Source organism: Hemiscyllium ocellatum, chromosome 19 (assembly GCF_020745735.1).
Source record: "Hemiscyllium ocellatum isolate sHemOce1 chromosome 19, sHemOce1.pat.X.cur, whole genome shotgun sequence".
NCBI lineage: Eukaryota > Metazoa > Chordata > Chondrichthyes > Orectolobiformes > Hemiscylliidae > Hemiscyllium > Hemiscyllium ocellatum.
Window position 1 is genome coordinate 61753845 of NC_083419.1, and position 27015 is coordinate 61780859.

The window sequence follows — 27015 nt, forward strand, 5'->3', positions numbered from 1 at the left end:
TGTGGCAAGTCCAACGAGAGGGGGGGCCATACTGGACCTAGTATTGGGAAATGAGCCCAGCTAGGTGATCAAAGTTTCAGTGGGGGAGCATTTTAGGAATAATGACCATATTTCCATAAGTTTTTGGATATTTATGAATAAAGACAAGTGTGGATCTCAGATGAAGGTGTCAAACTGGGGGAAGGCCACCTATAACTGAATTAGGCAAGAATTGAAGAATGTGGATTGGTAGTGGCTGTTTGAGGGTAAATCCACATCTGACATGTGGGAGTCTTGTAAAGATCAATCAATTAGAGTGCAGGATAGGCATGGTCCTGTGAAAATGAAGGACCGGAATGGCAGGATTTGGGAACCTTGGACGACAGGGGAAATTATCAGCTTAGTCCAAAAAAGGAAGCATACCCAAAGTCTAGGCAGTTAAAAGCAGACAAAGTCTGAGAAGAATATAGAGAAAGTAAGAAAGAGCTCACACAGGGAGTAGGGAAGGCTAAAAGGGGCTGTGAAATATCCATGCCAGCAGGGTTACAGGGAATCCCAAAGCATTTTATACAACATATTAGGAGCAAGAGGGTAGCTAGGGAAAGAGTAGGCCTCAAGGTTAAAGGAAGCAGGTTATGGGTGGAGCCAGAGGAAATAGGTGAGATCCTTAATGAGTACTTTACATCAGTATTCACCAAAGAGAGGGGCGTGAGGGATATTGAGCTTACGAAAAGGTGTGTGAACACTCTCAGGCTGGTTAATACGCTGAAGGAAATAGTGTAGGGTCTCTTGAAATGTATTCAGGTAGACAGGCCCCCATGCCAGATGGGATCTATCCCAGCATACTATAGAAGGCAAGAAAGGAAATAGCTGGGGCCTTAACAGATATTTTTGCATCAGAGTTCCGAGGAAGGGTCACTCGACCCAACTCGAAGGGTCTCTCTGCAAATGCTGCCGGGCCTGTTGAGCTTTTCCAGCAATTTTTGTTTTAGTTTCTGATTTACAATATCCACAGTGTTGTTTTTTTTTTGTTTTTATCTTTGCATCGTTTTTGGTGTCAAGGAAGGTTCCAGAGGATGGGAGAATGGCCAATATTGTTCCTTTGTTTAAGAAGGGAAACAGATAATCCAGGTAATTTCAAGCCAGTGAGCCTGACGTCAGTAATGGGGAAGCTGTTGCAGAAGATACTGAGAGATGGGATTTATTTATACTTGGAAGCAAATGGGCTCGTTAGTGAAAGGCAGCATGAGTTTGTGTGGAGAAGGTAATATCTCACTAACGTGACTGAGTTTTTTGAGGTGGTGACAAGGATGATCGATGAGGGAAGGGCAGTGGATGTTGTCCATATGGACTTTAGTAAGACATTTGATAAGGTACCTCATGGCAGGATGGTACAAAAGGTAGAGTCTCACGGGATGCAGGGTGAGCTGGATGGATGGACACAAAACTAGCTTGGTCAGAGCAGACAGAAAGTAGTGATGGAAGGGTGTTTTTCAGAATGGAGATCAATAACAGGTTGGTATCCTGTAGGGACAAATGCTGGTACCATTGTTGTTTGCCATATACATATACAAATGTTCTAGAGGAAAATATAGGTGATCTGATTAGTAAGTTTGAGGATGACACCAAAACTGACAGACTTGCAGATGGTGAGGAGTATTGTCAGAAGATAGAATGGGATAGAGATTGCAAATTTGGGCAATGGGTCTGGTGGGTTACTCTCCGGAGGGTCGGTGTGGACTGGTTGGGCCGAAGGGCCTGTTTCCACACTGTACGGAGTCTAATCATGCAATGAGGACTCATTAAGAGAATAGAAGAGCTAAGAAGCTTTGATTAAGAGAAACTTAGACAGCTAAGCTTACATGTGCATTCCAGTATTTCAGATGTGAAAGGCAGATTCAACCCCATTTGATAATGCAAATTCCTATTAATCCCCAACCAGTCATAACCAAACCACATTTCTCCAAGGAATTCTGCTCCATCATTCTCCTTCCTCCTCCTCCCTAATCTAACTCAACTGCCATTGTTTTAGTCTTATTACAAATACCAAAAGTCATTCTCACCGGGGCAAAAATTTGACGAGTTTAATTTGTAGTTACTTACATACACAGTTACAAAACCAGCTCTCTTCAGGTACGGTGCAGACAATTTTAGCAGTCCTCCGATCCTGTCAGCTGATAGGTTTCTGAAATGTGAAAACCAGAAAGCTTTAAATCAAAACCAGCCCAAGGGGTGAAAGTTGACAAAACACAGATTCAGGGCTCTACCTGAGGCATTTTAATAGACTGATCTAAGTGCAACTGGGCCACAATCCAGACCAGATATTTCAGGTTGGAGAGTTGGTCCAATGCTTTTACTGGGGCTGTACACTGAAGCATCTGTCTCAGTTACCTGCCCCTGAAAATGGTAGGGAGCAATCAGCTTTGGTGCCAGCTCCTGATCACTATGACACACAAGTGAGGACAAGGTCAGGTCAGCATTTAATGTCCCTCCCGCTCTGTAAGGTTGACATTGCCTTAGTTTCATAAGTGGAAAGTGAGTATGGTCAAGGTCCATTCCAAGCAGCTCCTGGATCTGCTCTACGGTCTGTTCCCCAGGAAGCACACCGAGACAAACATGGCACTTGGAGGTCTATCAATTCTGTGAATGTCAGAGGAGAGAAGAAGAGGAGAAAGTAAGGACTGCAGATGCTAAAGAGTCAGAGTTGAAAAATGTGGCTCTGGAAAAGCACAGCAGGTCAGCCAGTATCCGAGGAGCAGGAGAGTTGATGTTTTGGGCATAAGTCGCCTTACGAAGGAGGAAGGAGCGAGATGGAGAGGTTTAAGGTAGGAACTTAAAAGGGGCTTTGGCAGCTGAAGGCACTGCTGCCAATGTTGAAGCAATGAAAATTCGGGATGCAGAAGAGGCTGGAACTGGTTGTGACTCAGGAGAAATCACTAACCCAAGCGGGAAAACAGTCAATCTGGCAAGAGGGACTCATATGGGCAATGCATTCATTTCCAAATATTATTATTTTTCTTTACTCCCTGGGAAGTCATTTTTGGGACTTAGAACCTTTGGCTCCACAATTAAGATACTAAACTAGGATGCTGGGCTGAAACTTCAACCTAAGAGAAATCTTAAGGAAAATCAGGACTGTGCCACTGCTGGGCAGTGCTAATAATGAACTAGTTCAATGAAAAGCATCACCCCATTAACGGGAGTCCTCCTTTTAAGACAACAACAAATGCTTTGAACCTTCTCCTTAGAATATTACACTCCAATAAATGTACAGGAATAAGGTGTGGCCCTCAAAGCTATTCTGAGCAGAACATGCCACCAAAACTATGAAAGGGAAGCAAATTCTGCTAATTGAGGAAGTAACTCCCTCTTCTGCAGATGTGATAATCAGGTTTCACTTTCCACTCACTTAGCCAAACACTAATTCCACATGCTCCCCCACTAATTCTGCAAAATCCATGTGGTATTGAAAATCCTAACATCTCCCCTTCCTCTGTACTGCTGCCAACTGCAAGGTCAATGCTTCCCCAGAGCTTAAAAATGTATTGCTGGAAAAGCGCAGCAGGTCAGGCAGCAAAGGAACAGGAGAATCGACATTTCGGGCATCAGCCCTTCTTCAGGAATGAGGGTGGTGGCATAAGCCCATCTCCTGTTCCTTTGATGCTGCCTGACCTGCTGTGCTTTTCCAGCAACACATTTTTAAGCTCTGATCTCCAGCATCTGCAGTCCTCACTTTATCCAATGCTTCCCCAGGCCTTTGTAACTCCAATTGAATGGAATAGAAAATTTTGACTTCACTGCACTTCAGATGTTATATTTCCAAATTCTGCCAGAATTATAATTTGTGATATTTATTAAGTCATACACCCATTCAAGATCCTGTCTCATCATCCGAGAAAATAAAAAAAACTGTCTAGTGTATAAAATATCAAAGATGGATTGTCTGCAGTCACTCCTCTGTTAGCTGAAGGCATCGGCTAGAATATACTTAATGGCAGACTTTGCAATCTAAATAGGGACATCTGCAAAACACAAGGTTATTAACCTTATAGAACAGCCAATCTGAGACCGACCACAAACCAACAAAAACAGAAATTGCTGGAAAAGCTCTGCAGATCCGGCAGCATCCAACAGCAGAGTTAACGTTTTGAATTGAGTGACCCTTCCTCAGAACGAGATGGCAACTGGATACTAACAAGCCCTGCTGCAGAATCTGGAACAGTTTGGACACCTGCAAAGTGACCAGACCACGACTGAAAGGTGCCAGATGTATAATAGCATTGCGGACAGTCAGCATCAGCTTGGCTTGGACACTGCCCACATGTGCATGGTGGCTCAGTGGTTAGCACTGCTGCCTCACAGCACCAGGGCCTCAGGCTCTATTCCAGCCTTGGGCGAGTTTGCACATTCTCCCTGTGTCTGTGTGGGTTTTCTCCGGGTGCTCCATTTTCCCCCCTACAATCCAAGGATAATTGGCCATGCTAAATTGCCCAGATTGTTAGGTGCATTAGTCAGGGGGAAATGGGTCTGGGTGGGTTACTCTTCAGAGAGTCAGTCTTGGGCCAAATGGCCTGTTTCCAAACTGTAGGGAATCTAATCTTAAAAAAAACGTGGACAGAGGATGTCAATGTGTAAAAGACCTGGGGGTGTGTGACAGAAGGTGCCAACGGTCCTGTCAGTAGACCATTCGGAAAACAGTGGGCATGCCAAGTTTTTTTGCAAATCCACCTTTTTATTAAAGAATCGAACCGATTAAGCCAACAAGACTTGAGAAAGATGTTTGATGAATTTACAACCCACGCCTTCTCCTGACAAGCAAACGAAATAGCCAAAGCCCAGAATATTCTTTTGTTGCCTCCTCCCTAGCTGGCAGCCATCATTTTAAATGCTGCAATTTAAAAAAGAAACACCAAACACCATTCATCCTCGCACCTCAAAGGATTTCAGAAATGAAGTCATGCTCACACCTGGATGAAGCAAATGATTGAATTAGGGCTCTAACACAGTTGGCAAGCAACAGGAAACTCCCCAGACTGCAGCCTGGCCCCAGTAACTTTGGGAATTGCCTGAAGGAATTCAGCCGTAAGCAGCAGGAGAGCAGACTAAAAGTCGAAACCCCCAACAACTGAATAGTCGCTTCATAGAAAAGTGCCTTTCAGTGCAGCACCACTACATAATGGCTTGGAATTCTCCATAATGTTTTGCCATGTAGCAATCTAGTGTGTGTCACCTAAATCACTGTCATCTGTGACATGAAGCCGTTTCCATGGTTTCTGCTTTTATCGGGCAGCTACATTACAAAGAGACATGCCTGAACATAGAAAGTCAGGTTGTAATGACACGCGGTTTAAAGTGACAATTAGATCCTTTCAGTTCAGTGCCGGTTCTAGGAACTGGCCATCCACTTAGTCCCATTACCTTGTCCTGTTAAATATTTTCTTTGAGTCTGTGTGCACACGTGTGCATGGGTGTGCGTGTGCATGCATGCAAGTGGGTGCCCGTGAGCAGGGCAACACTGACCCATCATTCAGCAGTGACCCATTCCATTACCTCACTGCTGTCTGTGGGAGCTTACTGTGCCCAATTTGGCTGCCATGTTTCACGTTTCTAACTTGCTTGACGGTGGCCACACTTCGGAAGTACTCAGTTTGCTGTGATTCACTTTGGGAATTTCTGAGCTGCACGACGGTACTGGACAGCCGCGAGTTATTCTATTCCTTCTCAAAAGGAGCTGGGATGGGACAATGGTGAAAGATTCACACGACTGCAAGTGGTTCAGGCCTCAGGACTAAACCATATACAGGAAGGGTGCCTGGGATTTTATTGGACAGTGAGGGGCACATCTACTGGCCAGAGAACTGAGGCAATCCTGTCTCGCTTGGCCACGGAAACCCAGACTGGATCTTCTGGAAGTTAACTTTAGGGAGGTGACAGCCTATGGTCTTATCCTCGGAGCACTAATCCAGAGGCCCAGGTAATGCGCTGGGCACCTGGGTATAAATCCTGCCATGGCAGATCATGGACTTTGAATTCAATTTTTAAAAAAGTGACCGTGAATCCATTGCTGATTGTTGGAAAAACCCATTCATTCAGTTCACTTCAGGGAAGGAAACTGCCATCCTGACCTGGTCTGGCCTGGCCTTGATGCGATTCCAGACCCTCTGCAATGTGGTTAACTCCAAACTGTCCTCTGGGCAATTAGGGATGGCCAACAAATGCTGGCTTAGCTAATGCCCTCATCTTGTGAATCAATCAAAAATAAAACGGCCTGTAGTTGGAATTCCTGTCACTTTAAGGAACAAGATGGCACCTCCAAGAGCTGTCGTCCAATTAGAACACTGGCAGCACGTTGACCTGGGAGTGCAAGATGCCCTGTTCCAGTTGGTTAATCAAGATAGAGGATGCCCAAGAACAATGGTGGACAAGCCTGATTAACCTGGGCTAGTGAGGCAGGCCCTCGTGAGGGTATTGGTGGGGGTGGAATAGTGAAAAGGCAGAGGTCACCCTCCAGAGGCAATACTATGCCCAATGAGGAGGGGTGTTCATACCCCAAGTCTGCAAGAAGGGTACCAATATATACCTAAATGGTCAAGAGCTTACCTGCCACCGGTAACACACATTCAAAAGAAAGATGCCTTTACGTGGTTCTCAACTGTCTACTTGAGGGTATCCATTGGTATATAGGTTTATCTTACACTCTGCAGGCAAAATACAAGCACTGGCCTGGAAACAGGTGCGTATGCCAAAACCTTCCCTCCCACCCAAATCTCTGCTCCATGGTACACTCCCCAGAGCCCTGGAAAAAAAAACAAACAGTCCTGACCTACAAGTACGTTATTTGCAAGTTCCACAATGTCACTTGGAGAGGGGAGTCATGATGAGAAGCTAGTGTGTCAAGAATACCTTGCGAAGGAAGAATGAAATAGGGAGCTTCCAAAAGTGAAGGCAGCTGGGTAGAGATTCATTCCAGTTCTAAGGATGGGTCATTTGACTCGAAACGTTAACTCTGATTTCCCTGCATACATGCTGCATGATCTGCTGAGCTTTTCCAGCAATTGCTGTTTTTAATCATAGAATCCCTAGAGTACGGAAACAGACCATTTGGTCCGATCTGTTCACCCCAACCTTCCGGAGAGTAACCCACCAAGACCCATTTATCCCTGACTGACGAATCTAACCTACACTTCCCTAAACACTATGGACAATTTAGCATTGCCAATTCACCTAACCTGCATATCATTACACTGTGGAAGGAAACTGGAGCACCCAGAGGAAACCCACACAGACATGAGGAGAATGTGCAAACTCCACAGCGACAGTCGCCAGAGGACGGAATCAAACCCAGGCCCCTGACGCTGTGGGGCAGCAGTGCTAACCACTGAGCCACCTTGCTGCCCTTTAGTTTGTAGAGAGTTTTACAAAACAGAAGAAGAAACCATTAAAGATAAATTATGGTTTTGAATTGGCCCAGCAAATGGCCCGCCATGCTGTTGGTATCTCAGATTAACAGCGAGAAGTAGTATGAATGACACATCCACACTGCATACTAATGCAACACAATCGAATGAGCGAAAAAAGAAAGGAACTGACAGGGTAACGAGCTCTTCTGAAGGCTCAATGAGATCATCCACTCAGTAACTGAGCAGGACAGGCTAAGATGATCCCAGTTACCATTCATGATGTGTACTTTGTTAGCTCACTTCAGATAGAATGGCAATCACTGTCAGTCTGACACAGTGGGCAGATGAAACGGCGACCTGTAAAAGTTGTAGGTTCAAGACTCACTCTAGGCCCAGGTGATGTTGGGTAATGCCAGGATTGAGCTGGAGCTAGATTGTCAGGCCTGCTGCCATGTAAAGGTCAGATGTTAAATCACTCTTTAATCATATCTTAAAAAAAGCAGGTTTTCTCCAGTGTTGGGACATTGGTTCCTCATTCAATGCCAAACCCGATGAGTTGGTATTTTATTCAAATTTTGTGACACCATGCGCAAAATAACGTTGACCTTGCTAATGTTGATCTTGCTTTGTCCACCTCCTCTGCAGCCATAATCTTGTGTGCCTTGCTCTGTCTAAACCCCTGATGATCTGTACGTCCTTGTTTGCTATGATCCACCTGCACTGCTCGCAAAACAAAGCAAGGTACTTTGTCACGTGTAGCTAAGTAAATCAAATCAAATCAAATGTTAGCCCACTTAAATCATTCCTGATGATGAAGGGCTTATGCCCGAAACGTCGAATTTCCTGTTCCTTGGATGCTGCCTGACCTGCTGCGCTTTAACCAGCAACACATTTTCAGCACTTAAATTATGCTGACAGCACATCAGTTAAAACTTGGTTGGAAGGTGTGCTTGGAATGGGTGGAGAGCATGGAAAGCATTACAGGAGATGCAAGTCTTCCTTCCAAGGGGTACTTCAATTAACAGTAGTGATCCAGCAAAGCTTAAAAACTGTCCAGGGTGCCTCTTCTCTCAGACAATGAATGTGGGTGACGTGTCAAGAGAGGAACAGGCTGGACTGCGATAATCCCATATCTGAAATAACTCACTGACAATCACAGTCAACTGGGTGAGGCACCAAGGACAGAGTGGACTACTTACCCTGCCAAGAGTACGCTCCTATATGGAATCAGCAGTTTGAAGCCTTTCACCAGTCCTGGCATTGAAATTCCAGTCATGCAAGTGAAAAGCTCCAAGGGACAGGCTGCTCATTTAATTAACACCTTTAAAAATTTCTTATCTTGAAGATTCAGTCATTACCTCCTAAATATTTGCGCCTGTGGCAAATCACGGTTTATGTGAAACTGTTAAACTATGCACAACACTCTTCTAAATCTAAATAGAAAATAGAATTGAGCTCAAAATTAGAGGCAATTTTCTGATGGACAATTATGCTCTTTCCAAGTAGATAGCGATGCCATTTACAATATTTATCCTGCACTCACTTGCTCCTTTGTTGTCACATTTCTGTGGATGCTCTTAAGTGTGATTTTAAATTATTTTTACATTTTTTCCTTTGCTTTCTTGCAGCAATTTCTACCGTCCTTGAGCTGAACTCTGCCAACAATAGTTATCATTAAGGAAACATTTGCGAGCATGCTCAGACAGCGAACACTGGGAGTCTGGGAGTCTGCAGACTGACTGAGGGGTTATTACTCTCCGGTTTAATGTGCACACAGCCCTCAGTTTGCTCAGTGCATGGTGTTTCACGACAGCAATTTTGACCTATTGCCAATCAAAGCAGCCACCAAACATCGCGCTCGAGTTTGCATTATTGGACAAGTCCTTCTGTCACAGAGACCCAATCCAGACAGCAAGTGACTGCAAGACCTTGGGAGAGCCCTTGGAGTGCAGACAGAAGAAAATGTTCCTACTGTGGCATTTATGACAAGCAAATACGCAAGGCCATTAACTGGGATATTCAGTTCTGAAGTTCAGTTCAGAAAACATCAAAGTGCTGGTCAGAAGCAAGTATAGCTTCTCTCTCCAAAATAAGACAGCAGTTCGGGGAATAAGTTACCTCAGCAGAAATTTAGATTACGCAGCTACCAAAGCTGGTTAGAAATCTATAGATCATTAGAAGCGGAGAAAGTTTGAGCTCCCAGTTGGCCTGAGAAACCTCCACAGTTCACAACAAAGGAAGCTGGAGAGAATCACTGAATTAGAACTTAAAGATTTGATATAAAAATGGGCAATTCCTGGACCTGAATCTCTGTAAAGTGATTGTGTTGGAGAATAGTTGATGTCTTGACTTTGCTGTGAGGTTTAAGATTTTTCAAATCTAGAAAGCTTTTTTTTATTGATTTATTTTGTGTGATAACTGTTTGCTGATCTCATATCTATGCTTCATTTACTAAACAACACATTAACTAATTAAACAACAGAACAAGATCTATCAAACCAGACTTCATTCCAGGAATAGACATGGCCAGTAATACCATTAGCTGGGATCATAACAGTTCTAAAGACTCATGACTCTCTATGAGAGGAAACATTTTCTATATTTCAGTCTTAAATGGGTGACCCTTTATTTTTAAGCAGAGTGAGGAGTGATCTGCCCAGTTGCTGACTTCTTAGTAAACTTGTGTCATTCTGATGACAACACAGCACTGACCTAGTCCATAGTAATCTGCTGCTTTATCACTTGATCAAAAAATGCTTGTGTTTCTATAATGTCCTTCACGACCTCACACGATCAAACTGCTTCACAGCCAATTACGTCTCAGTGAAGTTACCATTACAATATAGGAAAACACAACATCCAACTTGTACATTGCATGGAAAAGAGTATTGAGATAGTTTATGAGCAGTTGGGGTGTCAGTTTAACTTTTAATAAGATGACAGCACTCCCTCAGCACTGGGGTGCGTCTTGAATCCACAATTTTCTGACTGCAGGCAAGCAACAGTCACATTAATGGCTCGATTGCAAAGGCCTTTCATCACCACTCAGGAGTTCTGACAACACATAGCAGAAAACTAAGTGGCAATCTTTAAAAGCAGACTTTTTGCTTCCTAACTCTTATGTCAGAACAGCATGGATTGGAGATTTCAACTCAGTCTGATGGTAATGCTCTAACTTTACTGAAAATTTGCATTGGGAGTCATCCGTCTCAGCAACATAGCTGGCATACAGCCTTGAATGTAACTGTGGTCAGAAGCATACATGACTTGCACTTCATTCATTGTAGCTGCAGGGAACATGATAGCGTCTCTTATACTGTATTGAAGGTAAATCTGGTCAATCTGCAAACCAAACTCTCACCTTTCCCTTATTTGTTTTGGTTCAAAGAGAAACAACAATAAAATTGCAAGCTAGTCTCTGGATAACTGTACTTGCAGAAAAATGAGACAGAAAGGAAGTTAAGAAGGAGAGAAAGAAGAAAAGGAAGGAAAGAAAGAAAGAAAAAAAGAAAGGGGACACCAACTTAAGTGTCCAACTCACTTTGACTTCAGGCAATCAAGGTCATCCCACAATACGTTAAGACCATAAGACATAGGAGTGGAAGTAAGGCCATTCGGCCCTTTGAGTCCACTCTGCCATTCAATCATGGCTGATGGGCATTTCAACTTCACTTACCCACATTCTCCCCGTAGCCCTTAATTCCTTGTGACATCAAGAATCTATCAATCTCTGCCTTGAAGACATTTAGTGTCCCGGCCTTTCCTGCACTCTACGGCAATGAATTCCACAGGCCCACCACTCTCTGGCTGAAGAAATGTCTCCGCATTTCTGTTCTGAATTTACCCCCTCTAATTCTCAGGCTATGTCCACGGGTCCTAGTCTCCTCGCCTAATGGAAACAATTTCCTAGCGTCCACCCTTTCCAAGCCATGTATTACCTTGTAAGTTTCTATTAGATCTCCCCTTAATCTTCTAAACTCCAATGAATACAATCCCGGGATCCTCAGCCGTTCGTCGTATGTTAGACCTACCATTCCAGGGATCATCTGTGTGAATCTCCGCTGGACATGCTCCAGTGCCAGTATGTCCTTCCTGAGGTGTGGGGACCAAAATTGGACACAGTACTCCAAATGGGGCCTAACCAGAGCTTTATAAAATCTCAGTAGCACAACGGTACTTTTATATTCCAACCCTCTTGAGATAAATGACAACATTTAACACATTCAGATAATTCAGTTACCCTTATGTTCTAAGGAAGGGTCACTTGACCCAAAACATTAACTCTGATTTCTCTCCACACATGCTGCCTGACCTGCTGAGCTTTTCCAACAATTTCTGGTTTTGCTTCTCATTTGCAGCATCTGTAGTCATTTTGGTTTTTATCATTATGTCCCAGTTCCTCCAGTTTGTCTGGTAGATTTCAACGAATCAGTTTTCTGTATATTTGCTTCTTCCACAAATTTGCTTCTCAATGTAAATATCCCTCTTGATCAAGTCCAACTGTTCTGAATCTCACACTGGGCTCAAGACCTTGACGAGGCTGTTCCTCGGCTCATTAACCAGAATTATTAGAAAATCAGAGTTTCTCAAATCTTTAAACTTAACCGTAATTGTTTCCTTCTACATCTTCCCCAATGCAGTCACGTCCCCTTTCATCAACCAGATACCCAGATGCCTGTAGAACATCTAAACCTCTTCACTCATTGATGAAATGTGGAAACACAAATGCTAATTATAGCCCAGTTGATTAGATTCTGAGTATATCTCCCGGTGAGCGTGCTCATCAAAATATCATTTTACTGCAGATGCATAGTACTGCCTGTCATCTTCACTCTCAGTGTGGGGAGGATCATCATTTATTTATGACTAACACTTAAACCCCTCCGAAGGAAGTTAATGAACCCAGTAATATAGCGAGCTGCAGAAATACTGTTGAAAACCAGCATCATGGCTCCCTCCAAGCAAGTGCTAAACACCCTTCGAGTGATTAAATTCCTCAGTAATTCGGTTTTATTTGTGCATTTGAGTGCTATCCCTGGGATTCTCTACATTTTCAACCATCTGCCACATCATACTTACATGCCACTAATATCCTGCTGGGTGATACTAAGGACTAGCTCCCAGCAGGATTATGAGCTTCATCTTAAGAATGATGGTTCTGAATCAGAAACTAGTTAACACAGTATTAGTGACAGATTGGTTCTGAATGGGACAATTATTTTTTTCGGGATACGGAGCCAGTCATCATGCCATAATCAACAATGGCTCATTTTGTACCTAAAATCCCAACAATGCTCAAGTGGCATTGCTCTTGCTAAACCTCAGGAAATGGTTCTTCATTCAGAAAAGAAACAGTGGACAATTCTGCAAAGGCGAATTTGTGCCCTTCTAATACCACAGTTTTCTACAGGTAGGTACGTACTCCAACCAGAGTTCAACTACTGGTCACTCAGGGAACTCTGCAAATTGTGATCTGCCACACAGCAGGAGAAGTGGGCGGCATGGTGGCACAGTGGTTAGCACTGCTGCCTCACAGCACCAGAGACCCGGGTTCAATTCCCACCTCAGGCGACTGTCTGTGTGGAGTTCGCACATTCTCCCCGTGTCTGCGTGGGTTTCCTCCTGTTTCCTCCCACAGTCCAAAAATGTGCAGGTTAGGTGAATTGACCATGCTAAATTGCCCGTAGTGTTAGAGGCAGGGGAATGGGTCTGGGTGGGTGGCGGGTCGGTGTGGACTTGTTGGGTCGAAGGGCCTGTTTCCACACTAAGTAATCTAATCTAAAGTCCAACATTATGAAACAGCTCCATTATGCTCTCATTTGCACAAGATTATTTTGGATCTGTAACAAAATATGCCATTTGAAGTGTGCTTTTTAATATATTACCAGGCAGTTAGCCCCACAGATTAACCACTCACTTGCTGAAATTTTGTACAATTGTTATTTCAGAGATTATCCATGCATCCACATTGACATAATGATCAAGAAGGCACAACTACACCTCTTCTTCCTCAGGAGACTAAGGAAATTCAGTACGTCAGAAGGACTCTCACCAACCTTTACTGATGCACCATTCTATCTGGGTGCATCACAGCTTGGTATAGCAACTGCTCTGCCCAGGACCATAAGAAACTACAGAAAGTTGTGAACACAGCCCAGACCATCACACAAGTCAACCTTCCCTCCACTGACTCCATCTACACTTCTCATTGCCACGGAAAAGCAGCCATCATCATCTTATGGGCAGCACAGTGGCTCAGTGGTTAGCACTGCTGCCTCACAGCACCAGGGTCCCAGGTTCAATTCCAGCCTCGGGCCACTGTCCGTGTGGAGTTTCCACATTCTCCCCGTGTCTGCGTGGGTTTCCTTTGGGTGCTCCGGTTTCCTCCCACAATCCAAAGACATGCAAGTTAGGTAAATTGGCCATGCTAAATTGCTGTTAATGTAAGGTGCATTAGTCAGGGCTCCTGCCCGAAAAGTCGATTTTCCTGCTCCTCAGATGCTGCCTGACCTGCTGTGTTTTTCCAGCACCACTCTAATCTCCAGCATCTGCAGTCCTCACTTTCGCCTATATAAATACTGCAGCTACAGGAACAGGTCAGAGACTCAGAATCCTGCAGTGAGTGACTCACCTAGATTCCACGAAGCCTCTCCATTTTCTGCAAAACAAAGATCAGGAGAGTGATGGAATATTCTTCGCCTTCCTGAATAAATGCAACTCTAACAACATTCAAGAAACTCAACATTATCCAAAACACTAATTGGCATCACATCCACAAACATTGATATCCTCCATCACCGACAACAGTGGCAGCATATCTCCAAGCTGCACTGAACAACTCACCAAGGCTCCCAAGACAACACCTTCCAAACTAATGAACTCTAACACCTACAAGGACAAGGCCAGCAGAGAATTAGCACTTTCAGGCTCCTCTCCAAGTCACACATCATTCAGAAACTACATCACTGTTCCTTCAGTGTTGCTGGGTTAAAAACATGAAGCTCCCTCCCTAACTTCCTGGAGTGAAGCTCACCACCACCTTCTCAGGGGCCATTTGCAATGGTCGATAAAAATTGACCGAGCCAGTGATGCCCACATCACATGACATCTTGGTGTGGAACTTGCTGTTAAACAAAAGATAGTGACACAGTTACTTCCTTGATCCAATCCTCTGTAAAACTTAAAACATCTAGCAACTCCCCGTGAGACGAGAAAATTCACTTTTCATATTTCTCAATGCATTGTTTCTCAACGATTCTCACCACTCACTTAGACTCATCTTCTTACAAGACTACAATATCATTACCTTGTACATCTGTGCATTTAGAAGAGTCGGAAAAAGAACTTACATTTGTACAGCAACTCTCACAAGCTCAGGTCATCTTGAAATGCTTGACAGTTGGTTTAGCATTTTGCAAGCAAAGTGACTAGCTATTTACCAGTCCAAGCCTGGATGTTTCCAGGTCTTGCTATAACCAGGGAATGATGTCATGAGACTGCATGGAGTCCAGAGTTAATGTTGTGATCACAGTGACACCCTCTCTAGTCTGTTTTCCACCATGCTGTCACCCGAACTGGCAATGGGACATGATATACCTGGCATGCATCTTGGACATTAGCTGATGATATTACTCTCAGAATCATACCTTGATCAGACCAGTGCTTAATCAATCTGTGGAACCATACAATTGCATGGATATAAATAATGAGGACTTTGCAGAATTGACTGGGCAGGGATCTAAATCCCATGCCTAGGATAATGTGGGCAGCTCATCCAGTTCTGGATATTTCTAATCAACCTGTTCAAGGATGTTACTCTACATTTCTGGAGCTCGTAGGATTTGAACTTGGGCCATCTGGTCTAGAGGTAGGGGCATTACCATTGCACTGCAAAATCCCCCTTCCATTTCTAGTCATGTTGTCAATGCAGGTTTGCTCATTTGAGTTTTTAAGACAAAGCAATAGTTGCAGATGCTAGCCTTTTGTCCCAGTTTTATTTCATTAACTTCCAGACAGTGAATATACTGGGAAACAAACACACATTAGCAGATTAACTCCAGCCCTTTAGTTTTATTGGACAGGTAATCTAATGTTATTCTACTACATTATTATTCATTATTCTATTGTTCCATTGTTGAACATATATTAATGTTGAGATGGACACAATTTTGATATCTCAGAGAATCAAGGGATATGGAAGTGTGTGATAGTGAAGTCCCACGTCAGCCTCTGATCATGCTGAATGGCAGGACAGCCTCATGTAGTCCCCTTCTCGTGTTCTTGTACACCCTTTAGATTGGTTGGTCAAGGACAACAAAGGCAGACTTGTAGCTATATATACACATTTGTTATCACCTCAAAGTGCATTGCAGCTAAAGAATAACTTGTTGCAGTACAGTTGTTAAACACCAGACATTAAAGATTGACTAGGTGGAGTACAACATTTCTGGTCAGAGTTTTATTCTAATTCTTCCATCACAAAATTCCAGATCCACATATTACCTTGTTCCCCATACTATGTACACCTAGTCAAGCACTCACGCAATTAACCCTTAATCAATTTATAACCATTACCTGTTCCCTGGATCCATCTAGACTCAGACATTCCTGCCAGATAATAACAGTAATCACTGCTGGAATGTAGGACATGGAGCAGACAATTTGCTTAGAGCCAGGTCCCATAGAGAGTGATGTGATGGTGTCCAGTTAATGTTTGAGATTTCGATGATATGCTATATTTAACTGGCCAGGCTATCATACACATGAATTCTTTGATTTTCTTCAAAATCATGCAATAGGACCAGAGAGTAGACAGGCCTTGGTTTAATGTTGAATGGAAAGTTGATGCCTCTGATAATGCAGCAACCCCTCACTACTGCACTAGGGGCGTGAGGCAGAATTCTGTGCTCAGGTTTGAGAGTGGGACTTGAACCCATACCTTATGGCTCAACAAGTGAGCGCACTAATAACTGAGCCACAGGTTGACAGCAGGCCAGTGTGCAGCATGAACATTGGCATTGACCTGTTGAGAGGAACGGCCCGTTTCTGGGCTGAAAATTCCAAGTACACACAATACAGCCTTGCCCAGGCTGGATCAGTGAAATCACACTCATGAGAAAAGTCTACTGCAACAATTCACTGGAGAGAATGAAATAACAGGAATGTCGGTCTGCACAATTTTTAATTTCAGGTGTAGATTTGCTCGCTAAGCCGTAGGTTTGATATCGAGACGTTTCATTACCTGGCTTGGTAACATCATCAGTGGCGACCTCCAAGTGAAGCGAAGCTGTTGTCTCCTGCTTTCTATTTATATCTTTCTCCTGGATGGCGTTCCTGGGGTTTGTGGTAATGTAATTTCCTGTTCGTTTTCTGAGGGCTTGATAGATGGCATCTAGATCTATGTGTTTGTTTATGGTGTTGTGGTTGGAGTGCCAGGCCTCTAAGAATTCTCTGGCATGCCTTTGCTTAGCCTGTCCCAGGATAGATGTGTTGCCCCAGTCGAAATGGTGGGTTTTTTTCATCCGTGTGTAGGGCTACGAGGGAGAGAGGGTCGTATCTTTTTGTGGCTAGCTGGTGTTCGTGTATCCTGGTGGCTAACTTTCTTCCTGTTTGTCCTACATAGTGTTTTAATTTCAAACTGTACCGTGCAGTATCAATTTTCTACATGTTCCTTCTGGGATGCAGAACTATGCCCAGATTATTACTGAATGCCATTTCTGGATTCTAGCTACACATTGACCTTTATACAACAAATGATTTACTGTCAAAAACAACTCAGCTCGAGCCAATAACAGGAAAATAATAGTGTGTTTATTAGGCCACTCAGATGGATATCTCACAGCTTCGTTCACTGTTAAATATAGCAGCATATGGCGTCATGCAGCCAAATGCTTTGTTCATTTTTCCACATAGGATGGTCCTGCAGACATCAGTAAGATGAACGAGTTCATTAGCTGCTGTGATGGCATTAATTGAGGTGAGGAAGGACATTGCTCTTGGCACCAGAGGACTGATAGGTTCCTTAGCTGGAGGGAATTCAATCCTGTCCTGAAGAGATTGCAAAATGTGGCATGCAATTTGCTTCACTTCTTTTAGCTAACATTATTTTTATGTACTGCTCTTTGCAAGAATGCCTGAAAACTTCTGAGTTGTCTTTGGAAAGTATTAAACTTTTGTTTTCCACAAAAGTTGTTCTTCTCACTGATGGTACAATTGCAACATTTAAGAGGCATTTGGATGGGTATATGAATAGGAAGGGTTTGGAGTGATATGGGCCGGGTGCTGGCAGGTGGGACTAGATTGGGTTGGGATATCTGGTTGGCATGGACCGAAGGGTCTGTTTCCATGCTGTACATCTCTATGACATAATGACTCTATAAAAGCAAACTTTTTGCTTGGGCTGTACTACTCCCAGGGTTATGACAGTCCCAATTTTTTTGGACATTTTTTGAAAAAACAGTTTTTAGGTTCTTGCAAGAAGTGATGATCTCGCTGTGTTAACAGTGACGATGGGTTGGTTAGTTTGGATAGGTCAGGATACTGGAGTTTGAAGATTGATGAAAAGAGTGAGGAGAGCTCTTTCTCAAGTTAGTTTGGGGTGGTTAAAAACATGGGCATTAAAGCAGTCTGCAGGGCAGTTTACCCTTCATGTAGTCATGCTCCTTTTGTGAGGGCTAAAGCTGGCACTAAAGAAAATGGAAGCCTTATCACAGGCCATCCATGTCTTTAATTCAAACTAAAATATATTCAACCTTTGTAAGGGAAGGAAGAGACTGCTGAAAAATTGATTGTCTCAAAATATCTAAAGGAGGCACATTAAAAAAAAGGTTAACACGCAAGGTACTGCAAATAATTGGGTTTATAAATTCATGCGGGCCATGGATAGGGTGAATAACTGAAGTCTTCTCCTCAGGGTAGGGGAGTCCAAAACATAGGTTTAAGGGGAGAGGGGAAAGATTTGAAAGGAACCTAAAGGGTAACTTTTTCCACACAGAAGGTGGTGCAAGTATCAAATAAGCTGCCAAAGGAAGTGGTGGAGGCTGGTATAATTACAACAATTTAAAAGGCATCTGGATAAGAAATGTTGAAGGGGGTAAGGACCAAATGTTGGCAAATGGGACTAGAGTAATTTTGGCTTTGGTTGGCATGAGTCTATTTCCATGCTATATATCTCTAAGATTCTAATTAAGATGGCAAATCGAACTTTGGTCATTATTGCTGGGAGGGTAGGGAAGTCTGATTCCAACCAGGGCACACCTAGAGCACTGAGTATAGTTTTGGTCTTGAAGAAAGAAAATAATGGCTTTGGGCGCAGTTCAAGGAGATTCAGTAGGATGGATTGCTGGGATGAAAGGACTGACTTTTGACGAATGGTTCAATAGTTTAGGCCTTTAATCATTTGAGTTTAGAAGAACACAGGATGATCTTGTTGAAGCAGACAAGGTTCTGAGGAGGCTTGATTGGGTAGATGTTGAAAAGCTGCCTCCACTCCTGGGGGAAATCTCAGACAAGGGAACACAGTTATTGAATAAAAAGACATTCATTTCAAACTGAGCCGCAAAAGACTTCCTTTGGTCAGAGGATAGGAAATACCTACCCCAGACTTCTCTCCCCCAGAGTGTTGTGGAGGCCAGATGACTGAAAATACTTAGACGTTTGGATGATATTTGAGCGATTGTGAGTAATACTTTTGTCAGATCTTTGAAATATTGAGTTGAGGATTGTGTGGGGAGCTGGCTCAAAATAAGAGAGGAGGTCTGGGCTTAAACATGAGCTTATAGAATAGGAGGGTAGAATTGAGGAGCCAAATGGCCTCCATGTGCCCCTACTTCATGTGTTCTTACAGCAAAAAAAAGGCAAACCACACAAAACAGAATTTCAAAAAAAAAATCAAAATACTTCTCATCGTTAAACTTGGAATTAGCAATTTCAGGTCCAAATGGCTCCAGGGGTTTGGCCTAGAACGTGCCGAGGGAGAAGTGGAAAGGATTTGTCCAAACAACTGGGAGCTTCCAATAACCAAAGCAACTTGGCCCTATTGCCAAATTCCCATCCCTAGCCGTCACGCTGCAAGGGAGAGGTCAGCCACAATTGAGAGGTGGTGTGGAGGAAACCAATCCAGATGTTAGAGAGATGAGCTATAAATCAACTACAGGTGGTTCCAGTGAAACCTTGCTTAATGAAAGTCACATAATAGAAATAACGGGGCCTATGGGAAAAGTGGTTAGGGTCAGACCAGCACAAATGTATTACTCACAATCGCTCAAATATCACCCAAACATCTAACACAAAGTACTGCACAGCCCAGATGACGGTATAAATCATATTTATCAATGAAACAAAAGTAAATTTAACACAGTACATTTCACAAATATTATCAACGCAGGCACAGAGGGTCATCATGGTGCGTAAGGTAGACTGCCTCATTCCTGTTAAGTGAGCTGTATCTCATATTCTCTCCTTATGCTCAAAATGCTTTGTAATACCTAGTGCCTCTCCCAGTGTTATAGCCTTGCTTTTGCGTTCACCACCTACAATTTTATCACCAGGACATTTCTTCCTTACATTCTTGTACTATACCCCTCCATTATTTTTAAAAAAGGGATCATTTAGAAGTAGTGTACCTTTCACAGAAAGCTACTCTCTGTACAGGATCTCTCACAGAAAGCTGCTCTCTGACCAGTATCTCTCACAGAAAGCTACTCTCTGTACAGGATCTCTCACAGAAAGCTGCTCTCTGACTAGGATCTCTCACAGAAAGCTGCTCTCTGTACAGTACCCCCTCACAGAAAGCTGCTCTCTGTACAGTATCCCTCACTGAAAGCTGTTCTCTGTACAGTATCCCTCACTGAAAGCTGCTCTCTGTACAGTGTCCCTCACACAAAGCTGCTCTCTGTACAGTGTCCCTCACACAAAGATGCTCTCTGTACAGTATCTCTCACAGAAAGCTGCTCTCTGTACAGTACCCCCTCACAGAAAGCTGCTCTCTGTACAGTACCCCCTCACAGAAAGCTTTTCTCTGTATAGTACCCCCTCACAGAGAGCTGCTCGGTCAGCAGCTGACACCAGTGCCTGTGCAGAACTAAACATACAAAACAGTCACCGCTGGATCCGCCCTATTCCCAACAGAAGTAAATGTTCTCGAAAATATCATTCATTAAGTCCTTAACAACGTTATAAGCAAGTCACACTGCCGGAATGAATGTTACCCAAGAACTACCTACACTGGGCCAGCAGCCTCTGACAGAGAACTATATCAGGAGGACTCTGGGAATCAAAGGGGTCTCAGATTTAACTCCCACACCAGTGATGTGACCACAAAAACCTGGGCTGACACTGTATAACTTAGGGCTGACCAGACTGTTAGAAAAAATAACTTCAGAGCACGTTTTACGTGATTGAGAGATTTCACATGGCATTGGTATCTCATTACAGAAGGAGAAAATGCTGGAAGTACTCAGCAGGTCTGGAAGCATCTGTGGAGAGAGAATCAAAGCTAACAGTGTATTGATCAGAACAATTTAAATTATTTCAGTTTTCCACCATTCATTTGCTTTTCAACTACTATCTAATGGCTGGTGAGGGAGTTTGTTCAGCACACATTGGCTGCCTTAATTTCTACATTCTAGACATACACACACGCACAGAGCTGAAAAACAATGAAATAGGAGCAGTTACTTTTGTATTGTGATAAATTCCAGACTAGTCAGGACTGTACCTTTAAAAGAGTTACAGGTCATTGTGACCTGTTAACATGACACCTAAATCACACACGGTCATTTTCCCTCTATTATGCAGTCAGTCTTATGTGGCTAGTTTAGTCTTGTAAATAAGCTTCAAGATATCCAACTGAACAGAACCCAATCATTTGTGATATACACTACATGGGATAACATATAATGAAGCACAAAGCACAGCAGTGAATATACTTCTAAGGGCATCATTAATTGAAATAGCATTTTGAGGCATCCTGAGATTGCAAAAAGCACAAACACATGTCTCATGAGGGATGTGACAATACTGACCTTTAAGAGGTTTATTTTATCCTGGTATATTTTTTGGAGTGCTTTTAAGGTAGAGGTGTCAAGCAGTCTACCAAAGCCACTAGAATAAACAGCTTGTGAGTTTTTAAAATCAAGTTGAAACAATAGAAGCAGCCTGAAAGAGTGTGGCCCAGCTCCCACAGAATCAGGACTTTTTTAGTCTCATTTTCAGCAGTTGCTGTTGGGATCTTGAAGAAGTGGAAGCTATTTTTTTCTCTCTCTCAGTTTGCAAAAGCCGAGGGTTCACTTCCTGCTACTGGAGTTGCATGTTAGACAATCGAATTTGCCTGTTGCCAAGTGTGCATTTCCAGGATGTTGTTATATTCGGACAGTTAATTAGCAATAGGTACTGTGTCTACTAAATTGTTAAGTTTTCCAGTAGTATTAAGTTATTCCAAATCCTTCTTTCTTTTGTTATATCTTAACTACAGTGCATCAACAAAGGATGCTTAGCTTTAAGGTAGTTTGACCAATCACACAGCATCTGGAATGCAACATCTTACATTTATCTTAAAAATAAGAAAACGTTAATCTGGACTATGTTCTTATGATATTTTGAGGGTGTTTAGTCCAGTCCACAACGGGGAAGGAAATATTTAAAAGGATATTCAGGATCAACATCTTTACTTAAGCTCAGGGAGCAGTAAGAGAAGACACAGAGTTTAATCATAATGGGCCAGCTGAGGGACTGCCTCTACACATGGAGGACACTCATCAGTGTAAGGGGGTTTTGCAATTGATGAGAAATATTCAGTTGGAGGACCTGATCAGGTCTACCTTAGAACTCAGTGGAAAGTTCGGGAAGTGATTGCTAGGCCCCTCGCTGAGATATTTGTATCATCGATGAGGTGCTGGAAGACTGCAGGTTGACTAACATGGTGCCACTATTTAAGAAAGATGGTAAGGACAAGCCAGGGAACTATAGACCAGTGAGCCTGACCTCGGTGAAGTGCAAGTTGTTGGTGAGAATCCTGAGGGGCAGAATCTACATGTATTTGGAAAGGCAAGGACTGATTAGGAATAGTCAACATGGCTTTGTGCGTGGGAAATCACGCCTCACAAACTTGATTGAGTTTTTTGAGGAAGTAACAAAAAGGATTGATGAGGGCAGAGCAGTAGACGTGATCTATATGGACTTCAGTAAGGCGTTTGACAAAGATCCCCATGGGAGACTGATTAGTAAGGTTAGATCTCACGGAATACAGGGAGAACTAGCCATTTGGATACAGAACAGGCTCAAAGGGTAGAAACCAGAGGGTGGTAGTGAATGGCTGTTTTCCAGACTGGAGGCCCATGACCAGTGGAGTGCCACGAGGATTGGTGCTGGGTCCACTACTTTTCGTTATTTATATAAATAATTTGGATGTGAGCATAGGAGGTATAGTTAGTCAGTTTGCAGGTGACACCTAAATTGGAGGTGTAGTGGACAGTGAAGGTGGTTACCTCAGCTTACAACGGGATCTTGATCAGATGGGCCAATGGGCTGAGGAATGACAGATGGAATTTAATTTAGACAAATGTGAGGTGCTGCATTTTGGGAAGGCAAATCTTAGCAGGACTTATATCCTTAATGGTAAGGTCCTAGGGAATGCTGCTGAACAAAGAGATCTTGGAGTGCAGATTCACAGCTCCTTTAAAGTATATTTGGAGGTAGATAGGATAGTGAAGAAGGCATTTGGTATGCTTTCCTTTATTGGTCAGAGTATTGAGTACAGGAGTTGGGAGGTCATGTTGCGGTTGTACAGGAGATTGGTTAGGCCACTTTTAGAAAATTGCGTGCAATTCTGGTCTCCTTCCTATCGTAAGGATGTTGTGCAACTTGAAAGGGTTCAGAAAAGATTTACAAGGATGTTGGAGGGTGGAGGATTTGAGCTACATGGAGAGGTTGAAAGGCTAGGGCTGTTTTCCCTGGAAGGTCGGAGGCTGAGGGGCGACCTTATAGAGGTTTATAAAATCATGAGAGGCATGGATAGGATAAATAGACAAAGTCTTTTCCCTGGGGTGGGGGAGTCCAGAACTAGAAGGCATAGGTCTAGGGTGAGAGGGGAAAGATATGAGAGAGACCTAAGGGGCAACCTTTTCACGCAGAGGGTGGTCCATGTATGGAATGAGTTGCCAGATGAAGTGGTGGAGGCTTGTACAATTGCAACATTTAAAAGGCATCTGGATGGGTACATGAATAGGAAGGGTTTGGAGGGATAAGGGCTGGGTGCTGTCAGGTGGGATCAGATTGGGTTGGAATATCTGGTCGACATGGATGAGTTGGACTGAAAGGTCTGTTTCTGTGCTGTACATCTCTATAACTGGCCAAGAGATAGATACAAAAACACCTTTGTGTGCTGCTGCACATATTAGGCTCATCGGAAACATGCTTCCTTTCCTCTTTAGATATACATTTGCCCACTCAAGCAGCAGCATTAGACAGTTTACAGCATATTGCAATACAGTACTATCAGTTTCCTGGGATTTTCTTCACACATGAAGAGATGCTGGCACTGTGGTAATGACACTGGACTTGGAATCCAGAAGCTCAGTCTAATGATAGAAGGCACAGGTTCATATCCCACTATAATAACTAGTGAAAGTTTAAAATCAATTATAAGATGTGACTGAGATTGTGGTCAACCCTTAAATGCCCCCAAACATCAACTACTAATACTTAGTATGGTAGTTAGTTCAAGGGATAAATTGGAGATTTTTCCCTGAAGACAAGTTAGGCAAATCATTCAAATTCAATTAAATCCTCACAAAGTTGGTCACTTCAGTCCAAACATGGATGACAGGGCCTTTCTCATACAAAAGTACAGCAGACAGTCTCCATCTTTCCATTATCTCTCTCTCTCTCTCTCATAATTACACTCCTCCACCAACATCCTTGTGGATTGACTGTTTCTGAGAGGTTCCAGGATCTTTTAGGAAAAACCTAAAAACTGATTCTACAACGGCTTCTAAGGGAACTTGTCCTTTGCCAAAGCTCACCTCCGCAGCAACATGACTCATGTGGGATTTGTATCCAAGAAAAGATATTAATTAGGTGTTCTTGAAACCAACAACCCCATTTTAAAGTTTACAAAAGTTAATACTGCAAACATCTCTCCATAATTGAGAGAGTAACAGACCACCCATTGTCAGCAGAGCTCAGCTCAATGTTTATAAATGCGACTAGTATCTTCTTCCCTGCAAAAACAATCTGGGTCCTGTTTAAATATCAACAACCACACCATCCAAGATTATGGTCAGCAGAGTTCAGAGGTCAAAGGCCATAAGGCTTAGGAGCAGCAGCAACCATTCAAGCTCACTGAATCTTCTTCACCATTCACTGAGATCACAACTGCTCTGATAATGTTCAATTCTATTTTCCTGCTTTTTCCAATCACTGCCTCCATTCTCTATTTGACCTGAAATTTAAAAATAGTCCCAAGACATAATCTTATATACTTTATAATGATGATATTTTGATCTCCCCAATATGGGTTCAGAGGAAATTTCAGCTCATGCCAGCTTGTGGGGTGTGCTGGCGAGGCAGAGTTGGTGTTTCCAGCACAGAGTTTGGAACTGACATGTTTCAGATGATGTTGCTGACACAGCATGTAGTTGAGAAATTGGAGGGGCCAAAGATAAATCCTTTGGGAACATAGAGAATGGTGCTTCCTGTACACCTCTCCTACCATCTGCCTCCACCATCAGCAGCCCATTCTATCATTATACAGGAGAGGGTTCAGAAAAAATTTACCATGTGTTGCTGCCTGGAATACAGGGTTTAAGATTTATAAATAGACTGAATAGGCTGCGACTTCTTTCACTGGAGCGTAAGAGGTTGAGGGGTGACATTAAATGTTTCTAAAATAATGAGGGGCATAAATAAGGTGAATGACAAGGGACTTTATCCCTAGGGTTGGGGAGTTCAAAAATAGGCAGCATATTTTTAAGGTGAGAGGAGAAAGATTTAAAAAGGTCATGAGAGGCAACATTTTTCCCCCACATAGTAGGGTTCATGAGCAGAATGAACTGTCGGAAAAACTGGTGGATGCAGGTACAGCTATAGCTATAACACTTAAAGGTTCATAAATAGGAAATATTTGGAAAGATAAAGGCCAAGCACAGGTAGCTGGGATTAGTTGTTTGCATTTATATTCAGCGTGGACTTATTGGACTGAAGGGTCTAATTCCATGCTGTATAACTCTTTGACTCAATCACCTCTGTGGCCTTTTGCACGTTGTCAAGCAACACAGCCAATATCTACTCCCCAACCTTTTCAAAGGGGTGAGGGGCATTGCAAAATGAGAAAGGGGCAGATAGCAATGAGAAAAGGCAAAAGCTACTTACAGAAAAGGAATGTAAGGAGTCTTTGAAGCTGTTAATGTCTCCTTTCCTCTTTCTCTCTCTTAGAGTCAGAGTCCTACAGCATGGAGACAGGCCCTTTAACCAAACTGGTCCATGCTGATCAAGATGTTGGTCCACGCTAACCCCATTTCCCTGCGCTTGGCCCATATCCTTCTAAACCTTTCCTATCCATCTATTTATCCAAATGCCTTTTAAATGTTGTTAATACACCTGCCTCCACAATTTCTGCTGGCAGCACATTCCATATGCATACCACCCTCTGTATAAAAATGTTGCCCCTCAGGTTCCCTTTTAATCTTTCCCCACTCACCTTATACTGATGCCCTCTAATCCTCGATTCCCCAACACCGGGAAAAAGACCGAGTGCATTCACCCTGTCCATGCCTCTCATGCACTGCTGCCTCAGCACCAGGAACACGGGTTCGATTCCAACCTCAGGTGGAAGTCGTGTGCAGTTTGCACATTTTTCCCCTGTCTGCATGGATTCCTTCCAGGTGCTCCAGTTTCCTTTCACACTCCAAACGATGTGCAGGTCAGGGTGAATTGGCCATGCTCGAATGCCCATAGTGTTAAGGGATGTGTGGGGTCAGGGTGAATTGGCCATGCTAGATTGCCCATAGTGTTAAGGGATGTGTAGGTTAGGTGCATTAGTTAGGGTAAATGTAGAGTTGTAGCGGAACGGGTCACCCTTCAGAGGGTTGGTGTGGACTTGTTGGGCCGACGGCCTGTTTTCACACAGTAGGGATTCTATGTAAAAAAAGATCTTATACACTTCTATAAAGATCCCCTCCCTGTCTCCTTTGCACTAAAGAAACAGTCCTACTTTGTCCAACCTAACCCTATAACTCAGACCGTTGAGTCCTGGTAGCATCCGTGTAAATTTCTACTGCACTCTTTCCAGTTTAATAACATCCTTCCTATAGCAAGGTGACCACAACTGAACAGAAGTTCCAAATGTGGCCTCACCAATGTCATGTACAACTGCAACATAGCTTCCCAACTTCTATACTCAGTGTCCTGACTGATATAGGCCAGTGTGCCAAAAACCTTGTCACTGCCCTGTCTACCTGTGACTCCACTTTCAGAAAACCATGCACCTGAACTCCAAGATCCCTCTGCTCCACCACACTCCTTAAGGCCCTACCATTCACTATGATGAACCTTGAAACTTGCACTCAAAATCAAAAATCATGCCGCAGTAATATTCCTTTGAAATAATCGGGAGCAGACATTTCAGACATGGGGGCAG

The 27015-nt window shown here is 43.2% G+C and overlaps 1 protein-coding gene across 1 annotated transcript in view; it reads right to left on the reverse strand.

The window, feature by feature from the left end:
- The window catches only part of tmtc1 (transmembrane O-mannosyltransferase targeting cadherins 1), a 171973-nt gene that overhangs the window by 92908 nt on the left and 52050 nt on the right, over positions 1-27015 (reverse strand). The window contains exon 5 of the mRNA XM_060839995.1: positions 2083-2164. Within this exon, the coding sequence (XP_060695978.1) occupies positions 2083-2164 (82 nt within the window). The remainder of the gene's footprint in view (positions 1-2082; positions 2165-27015) is intronic.